Below are 20,678 nucleotides of genomic sequence, written 5' to 3'. Positions count from 1 at the left end.
CCGAAGTACAGTTATTATTTTTAAAATGAAAACATTAAGTACTACTTTAAAATTTTCTCAGTTGACAGTTTCTAATATGCTAAATATTGATGCCTGTAACTCAAATAAAAGCTCTTTGGGGTTTTCAAGAATTTTTTTCAGGTCTGACTTTTTAACGGTTTAATTTACATATATTCACCCTTTTAAATAATAAAGTGTATGATTTTGGAAAACACATACAGACATATGATTACCACCACTATCAAGATACACAATAGTTTTATCGCTCACTCCAGATTCCTTCCTGCCCCTTTGTAGTCAGGCCTCCCCCAGTCCCCGCAACCATTCATCTGCTCACTAATTTTTAGGGGTGCAAGGAGTCCTGAGACCAAAAAATTGGAGAAGCACTGGACTAATTGAATGCTAAAACATAATTACACATGGTGTGAAAAATATTTTACATCCCAGTACCAGTGCTTGTAAACAGGTAAAAATGATAGAATTCATGCAAAAGAGTGTACCTTTTTAAGCTTTTGCCAGAAATGTCTTAGACTGCCTGTTTCTTCCACAGTATTTGTTTTTACCCCCTATTGTTACTGTTCTTAAATATCTTGTTACTCTATTCTAAGGATCAGAAAAATAGTTTTCATTTGCATCTGTCATGGTTACTGAATGTGTGCTGCTTAAGTTTATTGGCAATTTGTATTTCCACTTCTTATTGAGTTGATCATATTGTTTTTCCTATTTAAATTGTAATGTAATACATTTTTTAAGATGATAAATCAGGGGTGCTTGGCTGGCTCAGTCAGAAGAGCATGCAACTCTTGATCTCAGTGTTGTGAATTCAAGCCCCATGTTGGGTGTAGAGATTACTAAAAAAATAAATAAAAAGTAAAACTTAAAAAAAATGATGAATCATCTTTACATTCTTGGGATAAACTCTGCTTGTCTGAGGTATTATTTTTGTTTGTGGTATTTTAATGCATAGGGATTTTGATTTGCCAATACTTTATATAAATTTTTACTTAATTGGTAACTTTTTCTTAACCCCGTTGACTTATTCTCTAGAACTTTAGACCAATAGTATAATAAAGCTACAATTCATCCATGTAGTACCAGGATTCTTCTTTTTAATCTCTCAAGCATGTTATTCCTTGAGTCTCTTGACTTTTGGAATGTGCTCTACCACTGCCAATACCTCATTCCTCACTTTCCTACTATTTACATTTTATATGTCTCTACCTAGATCTTAAAAAATGCTAGTGGAAACAAGAGGGTAAAGGGGATTAACTCTTTCTGTGGTGTGAATAAGGACAGCATCCCTTTTTTGTTTGGTTCAGGCTGTAGGCCTTCAAATCCATATAAAGATGATGGTTTTCCCCTCCTTTTCCACATGACTTGTGCTTCAAGCGAAGACATCAGGGTACTTAATAAACTGGGTTGTTATTTATTTATTTATTTATTTTAAGGTTTTGTTTATTTATTTGACAGAGAGAGCACAAGTAGGCAGAGTGGCAGGCAGAGGGAGAGGGAGAAGCAGGCTCCCAGCTGAGCAGGGAGCCGGATGTGGGGCTCCTCCCAGGACCCTGGTATCCTGACCTGAGCTGAAGGCAGATGCTTAACTGACTGAGCCACCCAGGTTCCCCTGTTTTCTTATTTCTTAATTTACCTCCATTTGTAAATAATTAACTTTAGTTCCTCCTAAACCTTGGCATCTGATTATCTATAGTTTTTAGTTTTAGTTAGTGGGATAGATTTTGCTTGTTTGTTTTCCATTTTCCTGGGTATTTTATTAGGAGGTTAGAAGATGCTGCCTTGAGGGCTATTAGTCAGAAACCATTTAACAGAAAGTTTACATCATCAACTTTAATCTCTCTTATCTTACATTTTTAATCTGCCTTCTCTCTTTTGTTATTTAAACCATTAAAATAAACACATTTCTTCAGTCATACATTCATAATCCAGTTGCTATTTTTTTTTTTTTAAGATTTTATTTATTTGACAAGAGAGACACAGCGAGAGGGGGTACACAAGCAGGGGGAGTGGGAGAGGGAGAAGCAGGCTTCCCACCGAGCGGAGAGCCTGATGCGGGGCTCGATACCAGGACTCCGGGATCATGACCTGAGCTGAAGGCAGACGCCTAACGACTGAGCCACCCAGGCACCCCTCCAGTTGCTATTTTCTGTAAGACTTCCTGAAAACTTAATCTACAATTATTTCTACTTGATTTTTATACACAAAATCTATTTTTCTCCTTAATTCTCCCATCACTATTTTGCTAACCTTTCTCGAATCACAGGGAGTTCAGTTAAGCAAATATTTATTGAAACTCCACTGCATATCAGGCACTATGTTAGATATTGAGGATACCACGATGAAAGATGCTGTTGTAGCCCTAAAGGAACTCAGCTGTGCTATTGTCCTCTTATTTTTTTGATAGTATCACATAAGGTTTTGCTACCTTTCCTATACAATAATAATACTCATTTCAGATACATGCAGAAACATTGTATCTTAATTCACATCCCTTTAAGGTAGGTATCATTGAACTCATTTTACAGATGAGGAATAGCCTTACAGGAATAAAATAACCGTATTTAAGTCACATCCGTTAATAAATTATGGAGTTTGGTCTTTGGCTAATTCCAAAGTTCTCAAATATTCTGTGCTCTCTTTTTGCAGGTCCATTTAATGTTTCTGGTTTCTCAATATTTAGCAATTTCTCAATGAGCTTTCATTTGACATGGTTATTTTCTCCCATGATTTCTGTCATTTCTTTATCACCAGTGAGTTTCTCCTTTGCTTTTAGGAATTAAATCCAGGAATAAAGCTTATTATTTTTCCCCCTTCTAATTTGTGGGGAATGAAAGGATTAATGTGTCAGGAATTTGTTAGTTCTGATGATTCTGTAAAGGTGGCAGCATAGTTTTGCTGTCTTTATGAATCCATACATAAAAGCATACAGAAAAGTACAAAAATTGTAAATGCATAGATCAGTGAATTTTAAAAATGAGCACATCTATTTAATCAACATCTGGATAAAAATAGAACATTCATGAAACCCTAAAAGCCCCTTATGTGATATGTTAAAAAGTGACAGTGTTTCCTGCCCATTGTAGGGTGGAAAAGGATGTCTCAGAAATGACAGCTCACAATTTACTTCTATTAGTTTAGAGAATCTTACTTGAATATCTTTAACTTTTAAGTGAAAGAATATTTGATTGACATGACATAAAATATTGGTCAGGGAGTGTGGTGTGGTAGAAAGAGCTCATAAAATCAGGAGACCAGTGTTAAAACTCTTTCACTAACTTGGTAGTTTGGGATAAGAACTTAAAACCCAATATTTTTTTTTTAATTTTTTATTGTTATGTTAATCACCATATATTACATCATTTGTTTTGGTGTAGTGTTCCATGATTCATTGTTTGTTCATAACACCCAGTGCTCCATGCAGAATGTGCCCTCTTTAATACCCATCACCAGGCTAACCCATCCCCCTACCCTCCTCCCCTCTAGAACCCTCAGTTTGTTTTTCAGAGTCCATCATCTCTCCTGGTTCGTCTCCCCCTCTGACTTACTCCCCTTCATTCTTCCTCTCCTGCTATCTTCTTTTTCTTTTTTCTTAAAATATGTTGCGTAAAACCCAATATTTTAACACAATGGAATATTATGCAGCCATCAAAAGGAATGAGATCTTGCCATTTGCAACGACGTGGATGGAACTGGAGGGTGTTATGCTGAGTGAAATAAGTCAATCAGAGAAAGACATGTATCATATGACCTCACTGATATGAGGAATTCTTAACCTCAGAAAACAAACTGAGGGTTGCTGGAGTGGTGGGGGGTGGGAGGGATGGGGTGGCTGGGTGATAGACACTGGGGAGGGTATGTGCTATGGTGAGCACTGTGAATTGTGCAAGACTGTTGAATCACAGGTCTGTACTTCTGAAACAAATAATGCAATATATGTTAAGAAAAAAAAAGAGGATAGCAGGAGGGGAAGAATGAAGGGGAGTAAGTCGGAGGGGGAGACCAACCATGAGAGACGATGGACTCTGAAAAACAAACTGAGGGTTCTAGAGGGGAGGAGTGTAGGGGGATGGGTTAGCCTGGTGATGGGTATTAAAGAGGGCACATTCTGCGTGGAGCACTGGGTGTTATGCACAAACAATGAATCATGGAACACTACATCCAAAACTAATGATGTAAATATGGTGATTAACATAACAATAAAAAATTAAAAAAGAAACCCCAATATTTTATTTGTAGAGTGAGTGGGCTGGACTAGAACAACAGCTGAGCAGTGTTCCCTCCTTAGGAGTCCCAGTTTTGGTTCTTAAAGAGATGTTTGTTCACAGGTTTCTAAGTTTAAATAATTTCAACCCATCCTTTGTTTCCCCAGCAGTGGTAAACTGCTTTCTGTAGTTGATACTGCTGTGCTACCATAGGATTGACTTTTTACCTTTTCAACAATATAGTTAACAATTTTATACTTAACGTCTTTATAGTAAATTCTCTCTGTTAAAGTAACCATGTTTTTTCTCTTTCCTAACTGGACTCTGACTGGTACATAATCCTGGCAGTGAAGTTTAGTTTCCTACTTTCTGGTTTGCCTATGTCATGTTAGGATATCTAAAGTACTGGCTACTTCCTGCCCGTAGATCCAGTAAGTACAGTGTCATTGGTGTAGTGGACCGTTGTGATGTATGGATTCCCAATATGATCACAATCTCTGTGGACTTTGTTGGAGAGTAGGAGAGTTGACATAGACCTAAGGCAGGACTGCAATAGTGTACTGTTCACGTAGCGGGGTAAAAGTAAAGTGTTTCTGGGGTTCCTTGCAAATTAATACGGAGAAAAAGGATTTGCTTACCAGGTTATAGGGGTTATGTTGCTTTGTTCCAGTAAAAATACTGCATCTTGAATACCAGCTGCAATCAGAGTCACTACCTGTACATTTATGATAATCCACATTTTCCAAGATCCATCTGCTTTACGTATAGACCAAATAAGCAAGTTAAATGGGATGTGATAGCTATCACCACCTTTTCATCTTTGATGTTTTTGGTTATGGCACCCATCTCTGTGGTATTGCTTTTTAAAAATACCTTGAGGAGGAGAAGAAACTCTAGGAGCTTCTACTTGAATGTTTCTACCATACTGATCCTTATTCCTTAGATAAGAGAATCAATATGGGCTTTGTGTCAGTTTCCAACTATGTCTCTTCTAGTTATACATTAAGGAACTGGGAAATAACCACAAGGTGGGTCTGTGGATTTACTTGGCCCATTATGATTCAGACTTGATCCAAAACGAAGTAGAATATGACTTTATTTTCTAGCTTTCATTTCATAATGAAAATATTTTGATGTTAAAGGCCATAGGTGCTTATGAGTGCTTCAAAACTCATATACTTTGCATTAGAGTAGGCCTCAATGTGACAAATTTTGCTGAGTTTGGGGGAAAATAATTCTATTGCTAGCATATCACAAATATCTTAACTCAAGGTAGGACAGTTTTTTGTCTTTTAAATATCAGCATGTTAAAAATAAAATAACATATCTTAACACAACTTGTTCCTTAGCTAAAGGAATACATCTTTGTTTTAAAACTGAGAAAAAAATTAAAGCTATCATATTAACTATTTTTTCCTACTGAAAATTATTTATATGCTGGAAAGATATACAAGCTATTTCTGGTTAACTTTCTGTATTTTCACAGTTTAACTTCATGATAAACTAATTCTGGTACTGGTATGATATATACAAAGGAACATAACACCTAAAGAAATTTGTCATAAGATTGCTTCATACTGTAAAATGTGTACTGAAGAGAGCTTTATAGAAAGGCCAATTTGAGTTAGGGAAATTTTTCTAGCTGACATAATTTTGAAAATTAGGCAAAAAAGATTGATGTGAGGGGACCCTTCAATTCTGTTCTTTTCCTTTCTTTTTTTCTCTAATAAAATCTTAGTATCACTGATTAAGTCTCTTAGGGTTATGAGTACATTTTTAGAGCTGTGGTGTGTTTTCATCCCATCCTTGCAATAAGAACTCAAAAGAATTAGATCTTGGACTCAGAATAAAAGCATCCAAGGGTTGCATTTTGCCTACTTTTTCTGTGGGTTGTGATCAGTAAATAAAATAAATAAATCAACAAAGTGTCTCCCATGTACTAGGTAATAAGTGTGTTTTTATGTGTATTTCCTTATTTTAATCCTTATTTTATGAAAGTTGAAACTTAAGCCAAGAGGGTTTAGTGGTCCTACAAAGACGTCACAAAACTGGTATGTAATTACAGATGCCTCTTTGATTTGTGACAATACAAAGGGAAATTCATGGTAGTAAAATCATAATATCTGAGCTCTTGAAATACTTCCATATATTTTTCTGTCATTCAGTACATTTATAGAGCACCTACTCTATACTAAAGTCTCTTAGAATTTTAATAGGTAAGAACTTTATAATGGAGCTAACACTTAAAAACAAAATCTAGAATGTGATATGTCTTAAGAGGAAAGAATAAAATGTGCAAGTTGAGGAAAAAGGAGAGCTATTTTGACAGACTTAATCAGAAATGAATATTACATGAGCAAATCATTTGTATGAAATCATTTAGTAAATTTGATTCAGATTGTTTTAATGGTCAAAGGAAAAGCTGGGTACATTTGAATTTGGCTGAGTCAGTGAGTGGTGAGTATCAGATGGATGAAGGTAATGCTAAATCTCCATTAGAGTAATACAAGGAACACAGAGGACGGACACCAGTGAGTATTCCTAATTGTATGTTTATTCAAAGTAATCAGTTACCTTCAAATGTGTTCTTCATAGTGACTGTGCTGTGATGGGCCCATTATGGCTCTCTCTCTCTCTCTCTCTCTCTCTCTCTCTCTCTCACACACACACACACACACACACACACACACACACACACACACACACACACACACACACGGTAGGGTTGGGAGAGAGTTAAGAGTAAGGGGGAAAAAGAGTGTGTGTGTGTGTGTGTGTGTGTGTGTGTGTGTGTAAATAAGCATAGGAAAGTCTGGAAGTTGTCTCAGACAACTCAGAATAGGAGTGTGATAGAATGGCAGAAATAGGAGAGGGTAATTTTGCTTTTTATTTTTATTTACTTATGTAATAATAGTGATAAGCTAATACTTAGTTGCTTACTATGTGCTTGGCCCCCATTTTAAATAATTTCAAAGTACTCACTTGTAATTGATCCTTAGTTGATCCTTATAACAACCCTGTGATGTAGGTTACTTTTTTCTTTACCTCTTCTGTGTGTATGTGTTTTTTTTTTAAGTTGTGGGAAAGCAAACAACTTGTTGAGTTCACATAGAGTATGTGCTGGTGCCAGGATTTATACCCTTAAGCCCTCTATATTCCTTTTTTTTTAAGATTTTATTTATTTATTTGAGAGAGAGAGAGACAGGTGCAGGCAAATGGGGGGAGGGGCAGAGGGAGAGAGAGAAGTGGACTCCCCACTGAGCAGGGAGCCAGGCCTGGGGTTCTATCCCAGGACTCTGGGATCATGACCTGAGCTGAAGGCTGACAGATGCTTAACTGACTGAGCCACCCAGGTGCCCCTCTGTATTGCTTTTCAACATGAATATGGTGCAGTATGGGAGCTAGTGACCATTACCTAAAGAAAAGATTATACTCATTTATTAGGCTGACTGACCAATGTTATAATTAGTCACCACTGTGTGGTGCTCTATTGCCCATACACATATTTAGGTAGGTCATAATATTTGGGTAGAGACATAGTGGTATCACATTTTATGTAGGGGTTTGGCTTTAAAGAGAGCATGATCATGTATTATCAAAATAATTCTTGAAAATTCTTAGGTTTAGGGGAAATTGCTACACTGAAGATTGATGTCCTGCCTTTTAGTACATTTCTCATAACTGATTTTTCTTCCAGATTGGACCAGGTCACCATTTCTTGAGTTAATCACCAGATGCATATCATTAAACCTTGGCATCACTTCACTTGACAGGATGGGTACACCACAGGAAATGCACATCTGCCAACTCATGTTCACTCCTGGGTACATTTTATTGTGTGGAATGGTGGGTTGTACTATTTGACTTTTATCTCCTTTTTTTTTCCTGAGCACCTACAGATGAATTCCCGAGTATGATGATGTTACTCTACTGAACTCACACATACATTTATGTAGTTTGTTTTGTTTTTGCATAAATGTGCCTTTTCCTAAGAGATAACAACAGTTAATTGTTTGGTTATATATTCTTGCAGACCTTATTTTATGTATTACTTATATATGTACTGATAGAAATACATGGTTTTCTGTTTTCCCCCTGTAAATGATTTCTTACTGTACATATTATTTATATACATATGAATTTTTTTGTCATATTAGTGCATGTAAAGCTGCTACATTCTTTTAAATAGATGCATTGTATTCCACAGATTGGGAGTGACATAATTTGTTAAAATTTTGCTTAATTATACAATTAGTAAATGAACATTTTATTTAAAAGAATTCAAATATGATTAAACAATATAATCAGTATAATTAAATAAATTTAAATCCCCTTTGACCATCCTCCCAAATCCTAGGCTTTCTCAAGAGATAATAACAGTTAACATTTTGGTGTATTGCAGACCCTTTTCTGTGCATTTCATGTATATGCATGTACCTATAGAAATGTATAGTGTTTGCATTTTTCCTCATAAATGATTCTAAAAAATAAAAAAATAATAATTCCATGCTGTAATATTAGTGTTCAACATGATTGTATTTGGTTCTTTGTTTTTACTCAATAGGATGTCTTAGGGATCTTCTCATGTTGATACTGCTTTGTCACACTCTTGATTGCTCCTGTATAGTATTCCATAGAACAAATGATTATGGTTTAACTGTTCTCTGATGATGGTTGTTTAGATTTTTTTCATTTTTTTCACAGCATTATAAACAACGCTGCTTTAATATTCTTGTATGCTATTTCTTGGGCACTTGAGTCCGTTTTAAATTAAAAATTTTAATTTATACTCCCAAATTATTCCTCAAAATGACTTTTTAATTGTTACAGGAGTATATGAATTTCTTCACAGCTTTTCCAGCTAATAAGTTAATATTAATAAATATTAAGCTGTAAATTTTTTTTGCCAATTGGATGTGTGAGAAATATAACATCTTTTTAAATTTTGTTTTTCCTTGATTACTGATGACTTGAGGGAGGACTTTCTTTTTTTGGTATGTTTATTAGTCATTTATATTTCCCACTTTGTGACTTAGTCATTTTTCTCTTGTGTTTGTTGTCTTTTTCTGTTGATTTATTGGAATTTGCCTTATGTAAGTTGAAAAACACTATGCCAGACTTTTGTCACATAGAAGTTTTAAATTTTAGTGAGGGGAGACGAACCATGAGAGACTATGGACTCTGAGAAACAAACAGGGTTCTAGAGGGGAGGGGGGTGGGGGGATGTGTTAGCCTGGTGATGGGTATTAAAGAGGGCACGTATTGAATGGAGCACTGGGTGTTATACGCAAACGACAAATCAGGGAACACTACATCAAAAACTAATGATGTAATGTATGGTGATTAACATAACATAAAATAAAATTTAAAAAAATTTTGGTGAGGTCAAAAAAGTCTATTCCTTTATAGCTTTATTCAGGTTAAGTACTTTTCTTTCTGTTCTTAGATTGCTAGATTTTTTTAAAAATCAGGAATATTGAATTTTTAAGTCTTTAACTGTCTAAGGGGAGATGATAATTTGTTAGCATAGTGAATGATTTAAATGAATTTTTAAATATTGAATCCTTTTTTAATTCTTTGGATAAAATCTACTTGGTCATGATTTATTATCTTTTCAAAAAACTACTGATTTCAATTTGTTATTAATATATTTGTGCATTATACTCATAAGTTAGAATTATAGTGTGTCTTCTTCCTTTCCTTCCTCCCTTCTTATCTCTTCCCTTTCCTCCTTCCTCTCTCACTCTCTTTTTTTTTATTTATAATTTTTGATGTTAAGATTATGTTGTTTCATAGAATGATTTAAGTTTTTCTCCTTTGCTATATTCCATAATGGTTATATAGCATAAAAATGAGTAATCCAAAATATTTGGTAAATGTTTTCCATTAATTTGTTGGGGTTAATACCTTTCTTAAGATAGATCTTTGCCCTATAGTTTTTTTTCCATAGTTATATGTACAAGTTTCTATCTATTCTAAGGGAATTTTGCTAATTGTCCATTTCAACTACGTCTTCACATTTATTAGATTAAATCCATGTTGTTTTCCTATAATTAAAAAAACTCTGTAAAACTATTTCCTTATTTTTCCTTCTAATGTTTTGCATTATTTTTTTTCCTACCCTTTCTCAGACTTGTTGAACAATGGTTGGTTTTACTGGTCTTTTCAAGAACAGCTTTGGGTTGGCTTTATTGGTTGCCCATCTCCATCTCCCTATTCTAGCTTCTCTTTAGTGGGTTTCTACTTTTATTTTTATAAATTGTTTCTATTTCTCTGGCTGAGTTTATTTATTTTTTGTACTTTCCCTTTGATATTTCATACTTATAGAAAAGTTACCAGAATAGGTCAAGGAATTCTTGTATACTTAGATTCACCAACCATTTACATTTTGCCCTATTTATTTTTTTTCCAGCTTTATTGAGGTGTAATTGACAAAATTATATATATTTAAAGTGTACAATTTGATGGTTTGATATGCATATGAATTGTTAAATGATTATAACAATCAAGTTAATTAGCACATCCATCATCTCACATAGTTACCTTCTTTTTAATTGGTGACTTATGATTGACTGTCTTAACAAATTTCAAGTGTACAATACAGTATTAATAACTGTAGTCACTATGCTGTACATTAGATCTCCAGAACTTACTCATTTTATAACTAGAAGTTTTACTTTAACATCTCTGAATGTTTTTATTTATGCATATTATTTTTTCAGAACTGCTTGAATGTAAATTGGAAGCATTTGCCCAGTTACTTCAAATTACTTAAGTGTGTTAATATTTAAGAACCACAGAACTTTTACTAAAATCAGAAAGTTTAACAGTCATACAACACCATTATTATTATTATTTTTTTTAAGATTTTATTTATTCATTTGAGACACAGAGGTAGAGAGCATGAACAGGGAGAGAGGCAGAGGGAGAGGGAGAAGCAGGCTCCTCGCTGAGCCAGGAGCCCGATGTGGGGCCCGATTCCAGGACCCTGGGATCATGACCTGAGCCGAAGACGGACGCTTAACCATTCAAGCCACCCAGGCGCCCCGATACAACACCATTATTATTATTATTTTTTTAAAGATTTTTAAAATTTATTTATTGAGAGAGAGAATGGTAGAGAGCATGAGAGAGAGGAAGGTCAGAGGGAGAAGCAGACTCCCTGCTGAGCAGGGAGCCTGATGCAGGACTCGATCCTGGGCCTCCAGGATCATGACCTGAGCCGAAGGCAGTTGCTTAACCAACTGAGCCACCCAGGCGCCCAGATACAACACCATTATTAAGCCAGGGTCCGTATTTAGATTTCATCATTCATCCAAAAAGGTCATTTATAAAATATTCTTTCTCACTCCAGGATATGATCTAGAATATATGTTGCATGTAGTTGTCTCTTTAATGTTATTTAATCTGGAGCATTTTTTTTTTTTTTTAATTTCTTGACTTTGACATTGCTAAAGTTTAGGCCATGTTTTTTTTTTCCAGAAGTGCCCTCAGTTTGGATGTATCTGATTAGAGTAGTTCAGGTTGCATGTTTTTGGTAGCAATACTATAAAAATAAAGATGTGTTCTTAGTGAATCATAACAGAGTCATCTGATGTTTGCTTACAGTGATGTCTGCAAGGTTTCTCCACGCTAAAATTATTATTTCCCTCTGTAATTAATAAGTTGTTAGGAGGCATTTTAAGATTATGTATATATCTGTTCCTCATCAACCTTTCACCTCTGGGTTTATTTTGTTACTCTGTTTCTAGCCTGTCATGTTAAAAGCTTAGTTTGTTTATTTCAGCTTTTATTTTCTAAAGTACTTAAGATAATAAATTTTTCTTAAAATTTGCTGTGACATATCAACTGGAAGTACTTAAATAGGGCTGGGAATAAAAGGAGAGAGTAAGTAGGGAGATTGTTTATAATAATGTGCTACTAGGAAACTGGCAGTAAGAGCCTAAACAGAGTATTTTAAAGGTGCTCCAAATCATGTATGTCTTAAAATGTTTCCAGTCTTGCTTTAAAGAACAAAAGATAGAGTTTATGATGATTGTGATTGTCACACCTATGAGTAATAGTAAGCTTTTGAAAGTTAAGAAATTAAGTTTATTTCTTTAGTGCCACTGGGACTTTAGGATTTGTTTAGTATACAGTTATCTCAGACCACATTTTTACTTTACCATTTCAGGAGCTGCGGCAGTGGCATGGAAGAATCCTCTTTCAAGCTGGTTTACTGCTATGCTTCATTGCTTTGGTGGAGGAATTTTATCCTGTGTATTGCTTGCAGAGCCTCCGTTGAGGTTTCTTGCAAAAAACACTAATATATTACTGGCATCTTCAATCTGGTAAGCTGCCATTATGATGAACTGTGAGACATTTTAAAAATTGTTTTGTAAATTATTTGTAAATGAATTTTTTTTCTTTAAAACCTATTTTATGTTCTTGAAAAGTGAATGCATTTGCAAAGGAAGGAACCTAGATAAAGCCAATGTTTTTAAGTGCAAAGTTTGTCTCTTTCTCACCCTTGGCTTTTATCCTGTCCCAGAGGCAAGTATTGTTACCATCGTCTTATGTATCTTTAGTTGGAAGCTTGTCAAATGTGATAAAGGGCACCCAATATTTGGCCCCAAACAGTTTATCTAACTCATACACACAGATATACAGCAGGATAAAATCAAGAATGTGACCAACTACACAAAAATCCAAGTGATTATGATTCATATGTAATAATCGTTCTTATCATATTCCGCGTTGGATTTTTCAGAGCCTTACGGGATTTAACATTAATTTTGTTTTTAATTTGGTTTTGAAATGAAGAAAAAATGTTAGCAGGAATTGCTTTGGATTCTTACAAATTAAATATTTAGTTATCCTTAAGGTTGATCCATTAAGCTGAAAAAAAAAAAACTATAATACAATCAGAGTGCTTTGCTACCTCTGAAGCAGAAACTATACTTTTGATTAAAAACAGCCTGGGTGGCTCAAGTCATTAAGCATCTGCCTTCGGCTCAGGTCATGATCCCAGGGTCCTGGGATCGAGCCCACATCGGGCTCCCTGCTCAGCAGGAGCCCTGCTTCTCCCTCTCCCCCTGCTTGTGTTCCCTCTCTCTCTGTCAAATAAATAAATAAAATCTTTTAAAAAATATCAAATATATAATGTTAGGAGCACTTAAATTTCATTTTTATTGTGGTAATTTTTTAAATGAATATGTAACCAGTCTTAAAAGGGAATATTATAAATAGTAGTGGCAATGGGAAAAAGTAATAGTGGAAACCTGTGGCAGTGGAAACAAATGGAAGTAGAATAATAAATTTGATAGCTAATATTTACTGAGTTGTTAACTATATATCAGCTAAATTCTTTATATTCATATTTAATCATAAGAGTCATATAAGGTAACCATTTTTTGCATTTGACAAATGAAAAAACTGAGGTATTGAGAAACTTTGCTAAAATTTACATGTTTAGTAAGTGATTGAACTAGGATCAAAACCAGGAAATTTGACTTTAGAGCCTTGACATTTAACAGCCACTATCTCTCATAAATTAGGTTTGTTTGTTTTTTTTTAAAGATTTTATTTATTTGACAGAGAGAGACACAGCGAGAGAGGGAACACAAGCAGGGGGAGTGGGAGAGGGAGAAGCAGGCTTCCCGTGGAGCAGGGAGCCCGACGTGGGGCTTGATCCCAGAACCCTGGGATCATGACTCGAGCCGAAGGCAGACGCTTAACGACTGAGCCACCCAGGCGCCCCTGTTTTTTTTTTTTTTTTTTTTTTAAGTAAACTCTACCCCCAGTGTGGGATTCAAACTCATGACCCTGACATCAAGAGTGCATGCTTTACCCAACTGAGCCAGCCAGGTGCCCCTATCTCTCATAGACTTGTTTAACCATCTCTTAAAGTATAGTCTTTCACTTGCTATGTGTTTGTTTGTTTGTTTGTTTGTTTCTTTTCTTTTCTTTCTTTTTCTTTCTTTCTTTCTTCCTTTCATTTCTTTCTTTCAAGTACAATTAACATATAGTGTTTTATTAGTTTTGGTGTACAGTATGTTTCAAGAATTCTGTACATTCATTACTCAGTGCTCATAATGATAAGTGTACTCTTAAACCCCTTTATCTATTTCAGCCATCTCCCTACCCAGCTGCCCTCTGGCAACCAGCAGTTTGTTCTCTGTATTTAAGAGTGTTTTGGTCTCTTTTTTTCTTTGTTTATTTGTTTTGTTTCTTAAACTCCACATATAAGTGAAATCATAATGTCTTTCTCCGACTGACCTATTTTATATAGCATTATACCATCTAGGTCCATGTTTAACATCACTAATTATCAGGAAAATGCAAATCAAAAGTACAATGAGATATCACCTCACACCTGTCAGAATGTCTAAAATGAAAAACACAAGAAACAAGTGTTGGCCTGGATGTGGAGAAAAAGGAACCCTTGTGCACTGTTGGTAGGAATGCAAGTTGGTGCAGCCACTATGGCAAACAGAATGAGGGCTCCTTAAAAAATTAAAAATAGAATTACTCTATGATCTAGTAATTCCACTACTGGGTAAAATGAAAATGAAAATCCTAATTTGAAAATATACATGCACCGGGTGGGAGGGATGGGGTGGCTGGGTGATAGACATTGGGTAGGGTATGTGCTATGGTGAGCGCTGTGAATTGTGCAAGACTGTTGAATCACAGATCTGTACTTCTGAAACAAATAATGCAACATATGTTAAGAAAAAAAGAAAAGAAGAAAGCAGGAGGGGAAGAATGAAGGGGAGTAAGTCGGAGGGGGAGACGAACCATGAGAGACGATGGACTCTGAAAAACAAACTGAGGGTTCTAGAGGGGAGGAGGGTAGGGGGATGGGTTAGCCTGGTGATGGGTATTAAAGAGGGCACAGTCTGCGTGGAGCACTGGGTGTTAATGCACAAACAATGAATCATGGAACACTACATCAAGAACTAATGATGTAATGTATGGTGATTAACATAACAATAAAAAAATTAAAAAAAATATACATGCACCTCTGTGTTTACTGCAGCATCATTTACAATAGTCAAGATATGGAAGCAACCCAAGTGTCCATCCATAGATGAGTGTATAAAAAAATACGGGGTGTGTGTATATATATACACACACATATATATACACATATATATATGGTGGAATATTACTCAGCCATAAAAAAGAATGAGATCTTGCCATTTACAACAACATGGATGGACCCAGAAGGTATAATGCTGTGTTTTAAAAGGCTTACTCAAGCCTTTAAAAGGCTTTCTTAAGGACTTTTATTTCTCTAACAGTATTTTAAAAAGATATTAGCATTTATTATAATTATAATTTTTATAATTTATTATAATTTTATAATTATATATTATAAATAAATTTATAATGCTGAAACTATATAAAAAGTAGGATCTCCAGAGTCTGACACTTACTGTCACTTCCACTTCTGCTCCTGTATACTAACCACCACTCTTTCTTGAATGGACAAAGTGATTATTTAAAAATAAGTTAGAGGGGTGCCTGGGTGGCGCAGTAGGTTAAGTGTCCAACTTTTTTTTTTTTTTAAGATTTTATTTATTTATTTAAGAGAGAGAATGAGAGACAGAGCACAAGAGGGAAGAGGGTCAGAGGGAGAAGCAGACTCCCCGCTGAGCAGGGAGCCCGATATGGGACTCAATCCCGGGACTCCAGGATCATGACCTGAGCCGAAGGCAGTCGTTTAACCAACTGAGCCACCCAGGCGCCCCTAAGTGTCCAACTTTTGATCTCAGCTCAGGTCTTGATCTCAGGGTCATGAGTTCAAGCCCTGTGTCGGGCTCCATCTGGGTGTTGAGCCTACTTAAAAAATATAAATATAAAAATAAGTTAGAATATATTACTCCTATGCTCAGTAGTTTCTTATCTGATTAAGAACAAGGTCTAAAACTCTTACCATAGCCTCTAAAACCATACAATATCTTCCCTTTCATTCTTTCTGATGTAGTCTTTCCACTGTGCTCCTGTTCATTGTTTTAGCCACCATTGGTCTTACCATTTCTTGAATACATAAGGTGCTTTTCTACCTCAGTACTTCTGTGCTTGCAGTCTTCTCTCTGTAATACTATTTCCCCAGAAAGCTGGGTTGTTTTTTTTTTTTTTTCCCGGAGAGGTCTCCCTGACTGAAATAGCACCTCCTCCCCCATGAGTATCACATCATCCTTCTTTATTTTTCTTCTTAGGCTTATTACTGTCTGACGTATTATCTATTTCTTTTTATGTTGGTCTCTCTCATTCTACTAGAATAATAGCTTATCAGAACAGGGACTTTGTTTTGTGAACTGTGTGATAAGTACTTTTCTAGGTTCAGTAAATACATTGCTAAAGAAATGAACTACTATGTATTGTTATAAGGGATTTCTGTAATTGAGTAGTAAGGAATTATGGCTCTTGATTATTTGATCCCTTAAATGAAAAAAAATTGCTTGTCTATAAATGGATGCTTTCTTGGCTTAAATGAAAAGGTATGTTAGAAATGGAAAATAAATGCATTTTTACATGGTGAGTTAATAGTGTAGTGTTTAATTATTTGTTAACCTCAGATCTTTTATTATCCCAGTTTTACATAGGAGGAAATTGAGGCTTAGGGAATTGGTGAATGGCAGGGTCTGAATTCAACTTAGCATTTGGACTATGATCTTAACCAAGATGAGTTTTCATTTTTTTTTTAAAGATAGATTTATTTATTTATTTATTTATTTGGAGAGAGAGAGAGAGAGAGAGCACACACAAGCAGCCCAGAGGGTCAGAGGAAGGGGGAGAAACAGACTCCCCTCTGAGCAGGGGGCCTGATGTGGGGCTCGACCTGAGACGAAGGCAGACACGCTTAACCCACTGAACTACCCAGGCACCCCTAGATGAGTTTTCGTTTTGAACAGTTTTCTTTTTTTAGGACCAAATCTTTTTGTCTTTATTTATTATTACAATATGTTTTTTTCTTTAAAAATTTTCCAGGTACCTGGGTGGCTCAGTTGGTTAAGCGACTGCCTTCAGTGTGGGTCATGATCCCAGAGTCCTGGGATCAAGTCCCACATTGGGCTTCCCTTGCTCTGTGGGGAGCCTGCTTCTCCCTCTCCCACTGCCTGCCACTCTCCCTGCTTGTGCTCTCTGTCAAATAAATAAATAAATAAAATCTTTAAAAAAAATAAAATAAAACTTTTCAATTAATATTCAATAGGTACAAAAGAATATAGAATATATGCAAAGTGTAAAGAACTGTGATATAATAAAAACTGCATTTCCATCATTTAGAATAAGAATCTTTTCATTATAAAGTGAAAATTCAGAAAACCACAAAAAACAAATATTTTGCCTAATGAATTATTATAAGGTATAACCTTGAAACCACTCTCCAAGTCAAGAGATAAGGCTTTGCCATTCGTCCGAGAAGCCCCTTCTGTGTGTCCCATTCCAATCAATGCTTTTCCCACCTTAAATAACCATTACAGTAGCACACCATTATCTTGACTTTTATGGTAATTGCTTGTATATTTTTATAATTTTATCTTCCAAATGTTCATCCCTAGACACTATAATTTAGTCATGCCTATTAAAAAAATTGATGTCTCAAGTTTTTTTAAAGCTTCCCTCTCCATTCCTTTTTCCCTTATAATTTATCTTTTTTTTTTTAAATGTTGTGTTAGTCACCATCAGTACATCATTAGTTTTTGATGTAGTGATCCACGATTCATTGTTTTCATATAATACCCAGTGCTCCATGCAGTGCTTGCCCTCCTTAATACCCATCACTGGGCTAACCCATTCCCCCACCCCCTTCCCTCTAAAACCCTCAGTTTGTTTCTCAGAGTCCATCGTCTCTCATGGTTCATATCTCCCTCCGATTCCCCCCCCTTCATTTTTCCCTTCCTTCTCCTAATGTCCTCCATGCTGTTCCTTATGTTCCACAAATAAGTGAAACCATATGATAATTGACTTTCTCCGCTTGACTTAGTTCACTTAGCATAATCTCCTCCAGTCCCTTCCATGTTGATGTAAAAGTTGGGTATTCATCCTTTCTGATGGCTGAGTAATATTCCATTGTATATATGGACCACATCTTCTTTATCCATTCATCTGTTGAAGGGCATCTCAGCTCTTTCCACGGTTTCGCTATTGTGGACATTGCTGCTATGAACATTGGGGTTCATATGGCCCTTCTTTTCACTACATCTGTGTCTTTGGGGTAAATACCCAGCAGTACAATTGCTGGGTCATAGGGTAGCTCTATTTTTAATTTTCTGAGGTACCTCCACGCTGTCTTCCAAAGTGGCTGTACCAACTTGCATTCCCACCAACAGTGTAAGAGGGTGCCCCTTCCTCCACAACCTCTCCAACACTTGTTGTTTCTTGCCTTGTCAATTTTGGCTATTCTGGTGTAAGGTGGTATCTCAATGTGGTTTTGATTTGAATTTCCCTGCTGGCTAATGATGAACATTTTTTCATGTGTCTGTTAGCCATTTGTAAGTCTTCTTTGGAGAAGTATCTGTTCATGTCTTCTGCCCATTTTTTGACTTGATTATTTGTTTTTTGGGTGTTGAATTTCAGAAGTTCTTTATAGATCTTGGAAATCAGCACTTTGTCTGTAGTGTCATTTGCAAATATCTTCTCCCATTCTGTGGGTTGCCTCCTTCTTTTGTTGACTATTTCCTTTGCTGTGCACAAGCTTTTTATCTTGAAGTCCCAAAAGTTCATTTTTGCTTCTGTTTCACTAGCCTTTGGAGATGTATCTTGAAAGAAGTTGCTGTGGCTGATGTCGAAGAGGTTACTGCCTATGTTCTCCTCTAGGATTTTGATGGATTCCTGTCTCACATTGAGGTCTTTCATCCTTGAAAGACCACATTTTGAGTTTATCTTTGTGTATGGTGTTAGAGAATGGTCGAGTTGCATTCTTCTGTATATAGCTGTCCAATTTTCCCAGCACCATTTATTGAAGAGACTGTCTTTTTTCCATCGCATATTTCTTCCTGCTTTGTCGAAGATTATTTGACCATAGAGTTGAGGGTCTATATCTGGGCTCTCTGTTCTGTTCCATTGGTCTATATGTCAGTTTTTGTGCCAGTACCATGCTGTCTTGGTGATCACTGCTTTGTAGTATAGCTTGAAATCAGGCAACGTGGTGCCCCCAGCTTTGTTTTTCTTTTTCAGCATTTCCTTGGTGATTCGGGGTCTTTTCTGATTCCATACAAATTTTAGGATGGTTTGTTCCAGTGCTTTGAAAAATGTCATTGGAATTTTGATCTGGATGGCATTGAAGGTATAGATTGCTCTGGGTAGCATAGACATTTTAACAATGTTTATTCTTCCGATCCATGAGCATGGAAGGTTTTTCCATCTCTTTGTGTCTTCTTCAATTTCTTTTATGAATGTTCTGTAGTTCCTAGAGTGTAGATCCTTTACCTCTTTGGTTAGGTTTATTCTGAGGTATCTTATGGTTTTTGGTGCTATTGTAAATGGAATTGTTTCTCTAATTTCTCTTTCTACAGATGCATTGTTAGTGTATAAGAAAGCAGCTGATTTCTGTGCATTGATTTTGTATCCTGTCACATTACTGAATTGTTGTATGAGTTCTAGTTATTTGGGGGTGGTGTCTTTTGGGTTTTCCACATAAAGTATCATGTCATCTGCGAAAAGAGAGAGTTTGACCTCTTCTTTGCCAATTTGAATAGCTTTTATTTCTTTTTGTTGTCTGATTCCTGTTGCTAGGACTTCTAGTATTATGTTGAACAATAGTGGCGAGAGTGGGCATCCTTGACGTGTTCCTGATCTTAAGGGAGAGGCTCTTATCTTTTCCCCATTGAGGATGATATTCGCTGTCGGTTTTTCATAGATGGATTTTATGAACTTGAGGAATGTTCCCTCTATCCCTGTACTCTGAAGAGTTTTAATCAGGAAAGGATGCTATATTTTGTCAAATGCTTTTTTGCATCAATTGAGAGGACCATATGGTTCTCCTCTTATCAATGTGTTCTATCACATTGATCGATTTGCGAATGTTGAACCACCCTTGCATCCCAGGGATAAATCCCACTTGGTTGTGGTGGATGATCCTTTTAATGTATTGTTGGATCCTATTAGGTAGGATTTTGTTGAGGATTTTGAAATCCATATTCATCAGGGATATCAGTTGGAAATTCTCATTTTTTTTTTTTTTAAGATTTTATTTATTTGACAGAGAGAGACACAGCAAGGAAGGGAACACAAGCAGGGGCAGTGGGGGAGGGAGAAGCAGGCTTCCTGCTGAGCAGGGAGCCCGATGTGGGGCTCAATCCCAGGACCCCGGGATCATGAACTGAACCAAAGGCAGACGCTTAATGACTAAGCCATCCAGGCGCCCCTGAAATTCTCCTTTTTGATGGGATCTTTGCCTGGTTTGGGGATCAAGGTAATGCTGGCCTCATAGAATGAGTCTGGAAGCTTTCCTTCTGTTTCAATTTTTTG

General features: G+C 36.0%; 1 protein-coding gene across 1 annotated transcript in view; it reads left to right on the top strand.

Moving 5' to 3' along the window:
- The window catches only part of TMEM38B (transmembrane protein 38B), a 55,740-nt gene that overhangs the window by 1,891 nt on the left and 33,171 nt on the right, over positions 1-20,678 (top strand). The window contains exon 2 of the mRNA XM_027616679.2: positions 12,391-12,547. Coding sequence (XP_027472480.1) covers positions 12,391-12,547 — 157 coding nt within the window. The remainder of the gene's footprint in view (positions 1-12,390; positions 12,548-20,678) is intronic.

The sequence above is a fragment of the Zalophus californianus genome, chromosome 13 (genome assembly GCF_009762305.2).
Source record: "Zalophus californianus isolate mZalCal1 chromosome 13, mZalCal1.pri.v2, whole genome shotgun sequence".
NCBI lineage: Eukaryota > Metazoa > Chordata > Mammalia > Carnivora > Otariidae > Zalophus > Zalophus californianus.
This window is presented reverse-complemented; position numbering and strand designations above follow the sequence as displayed.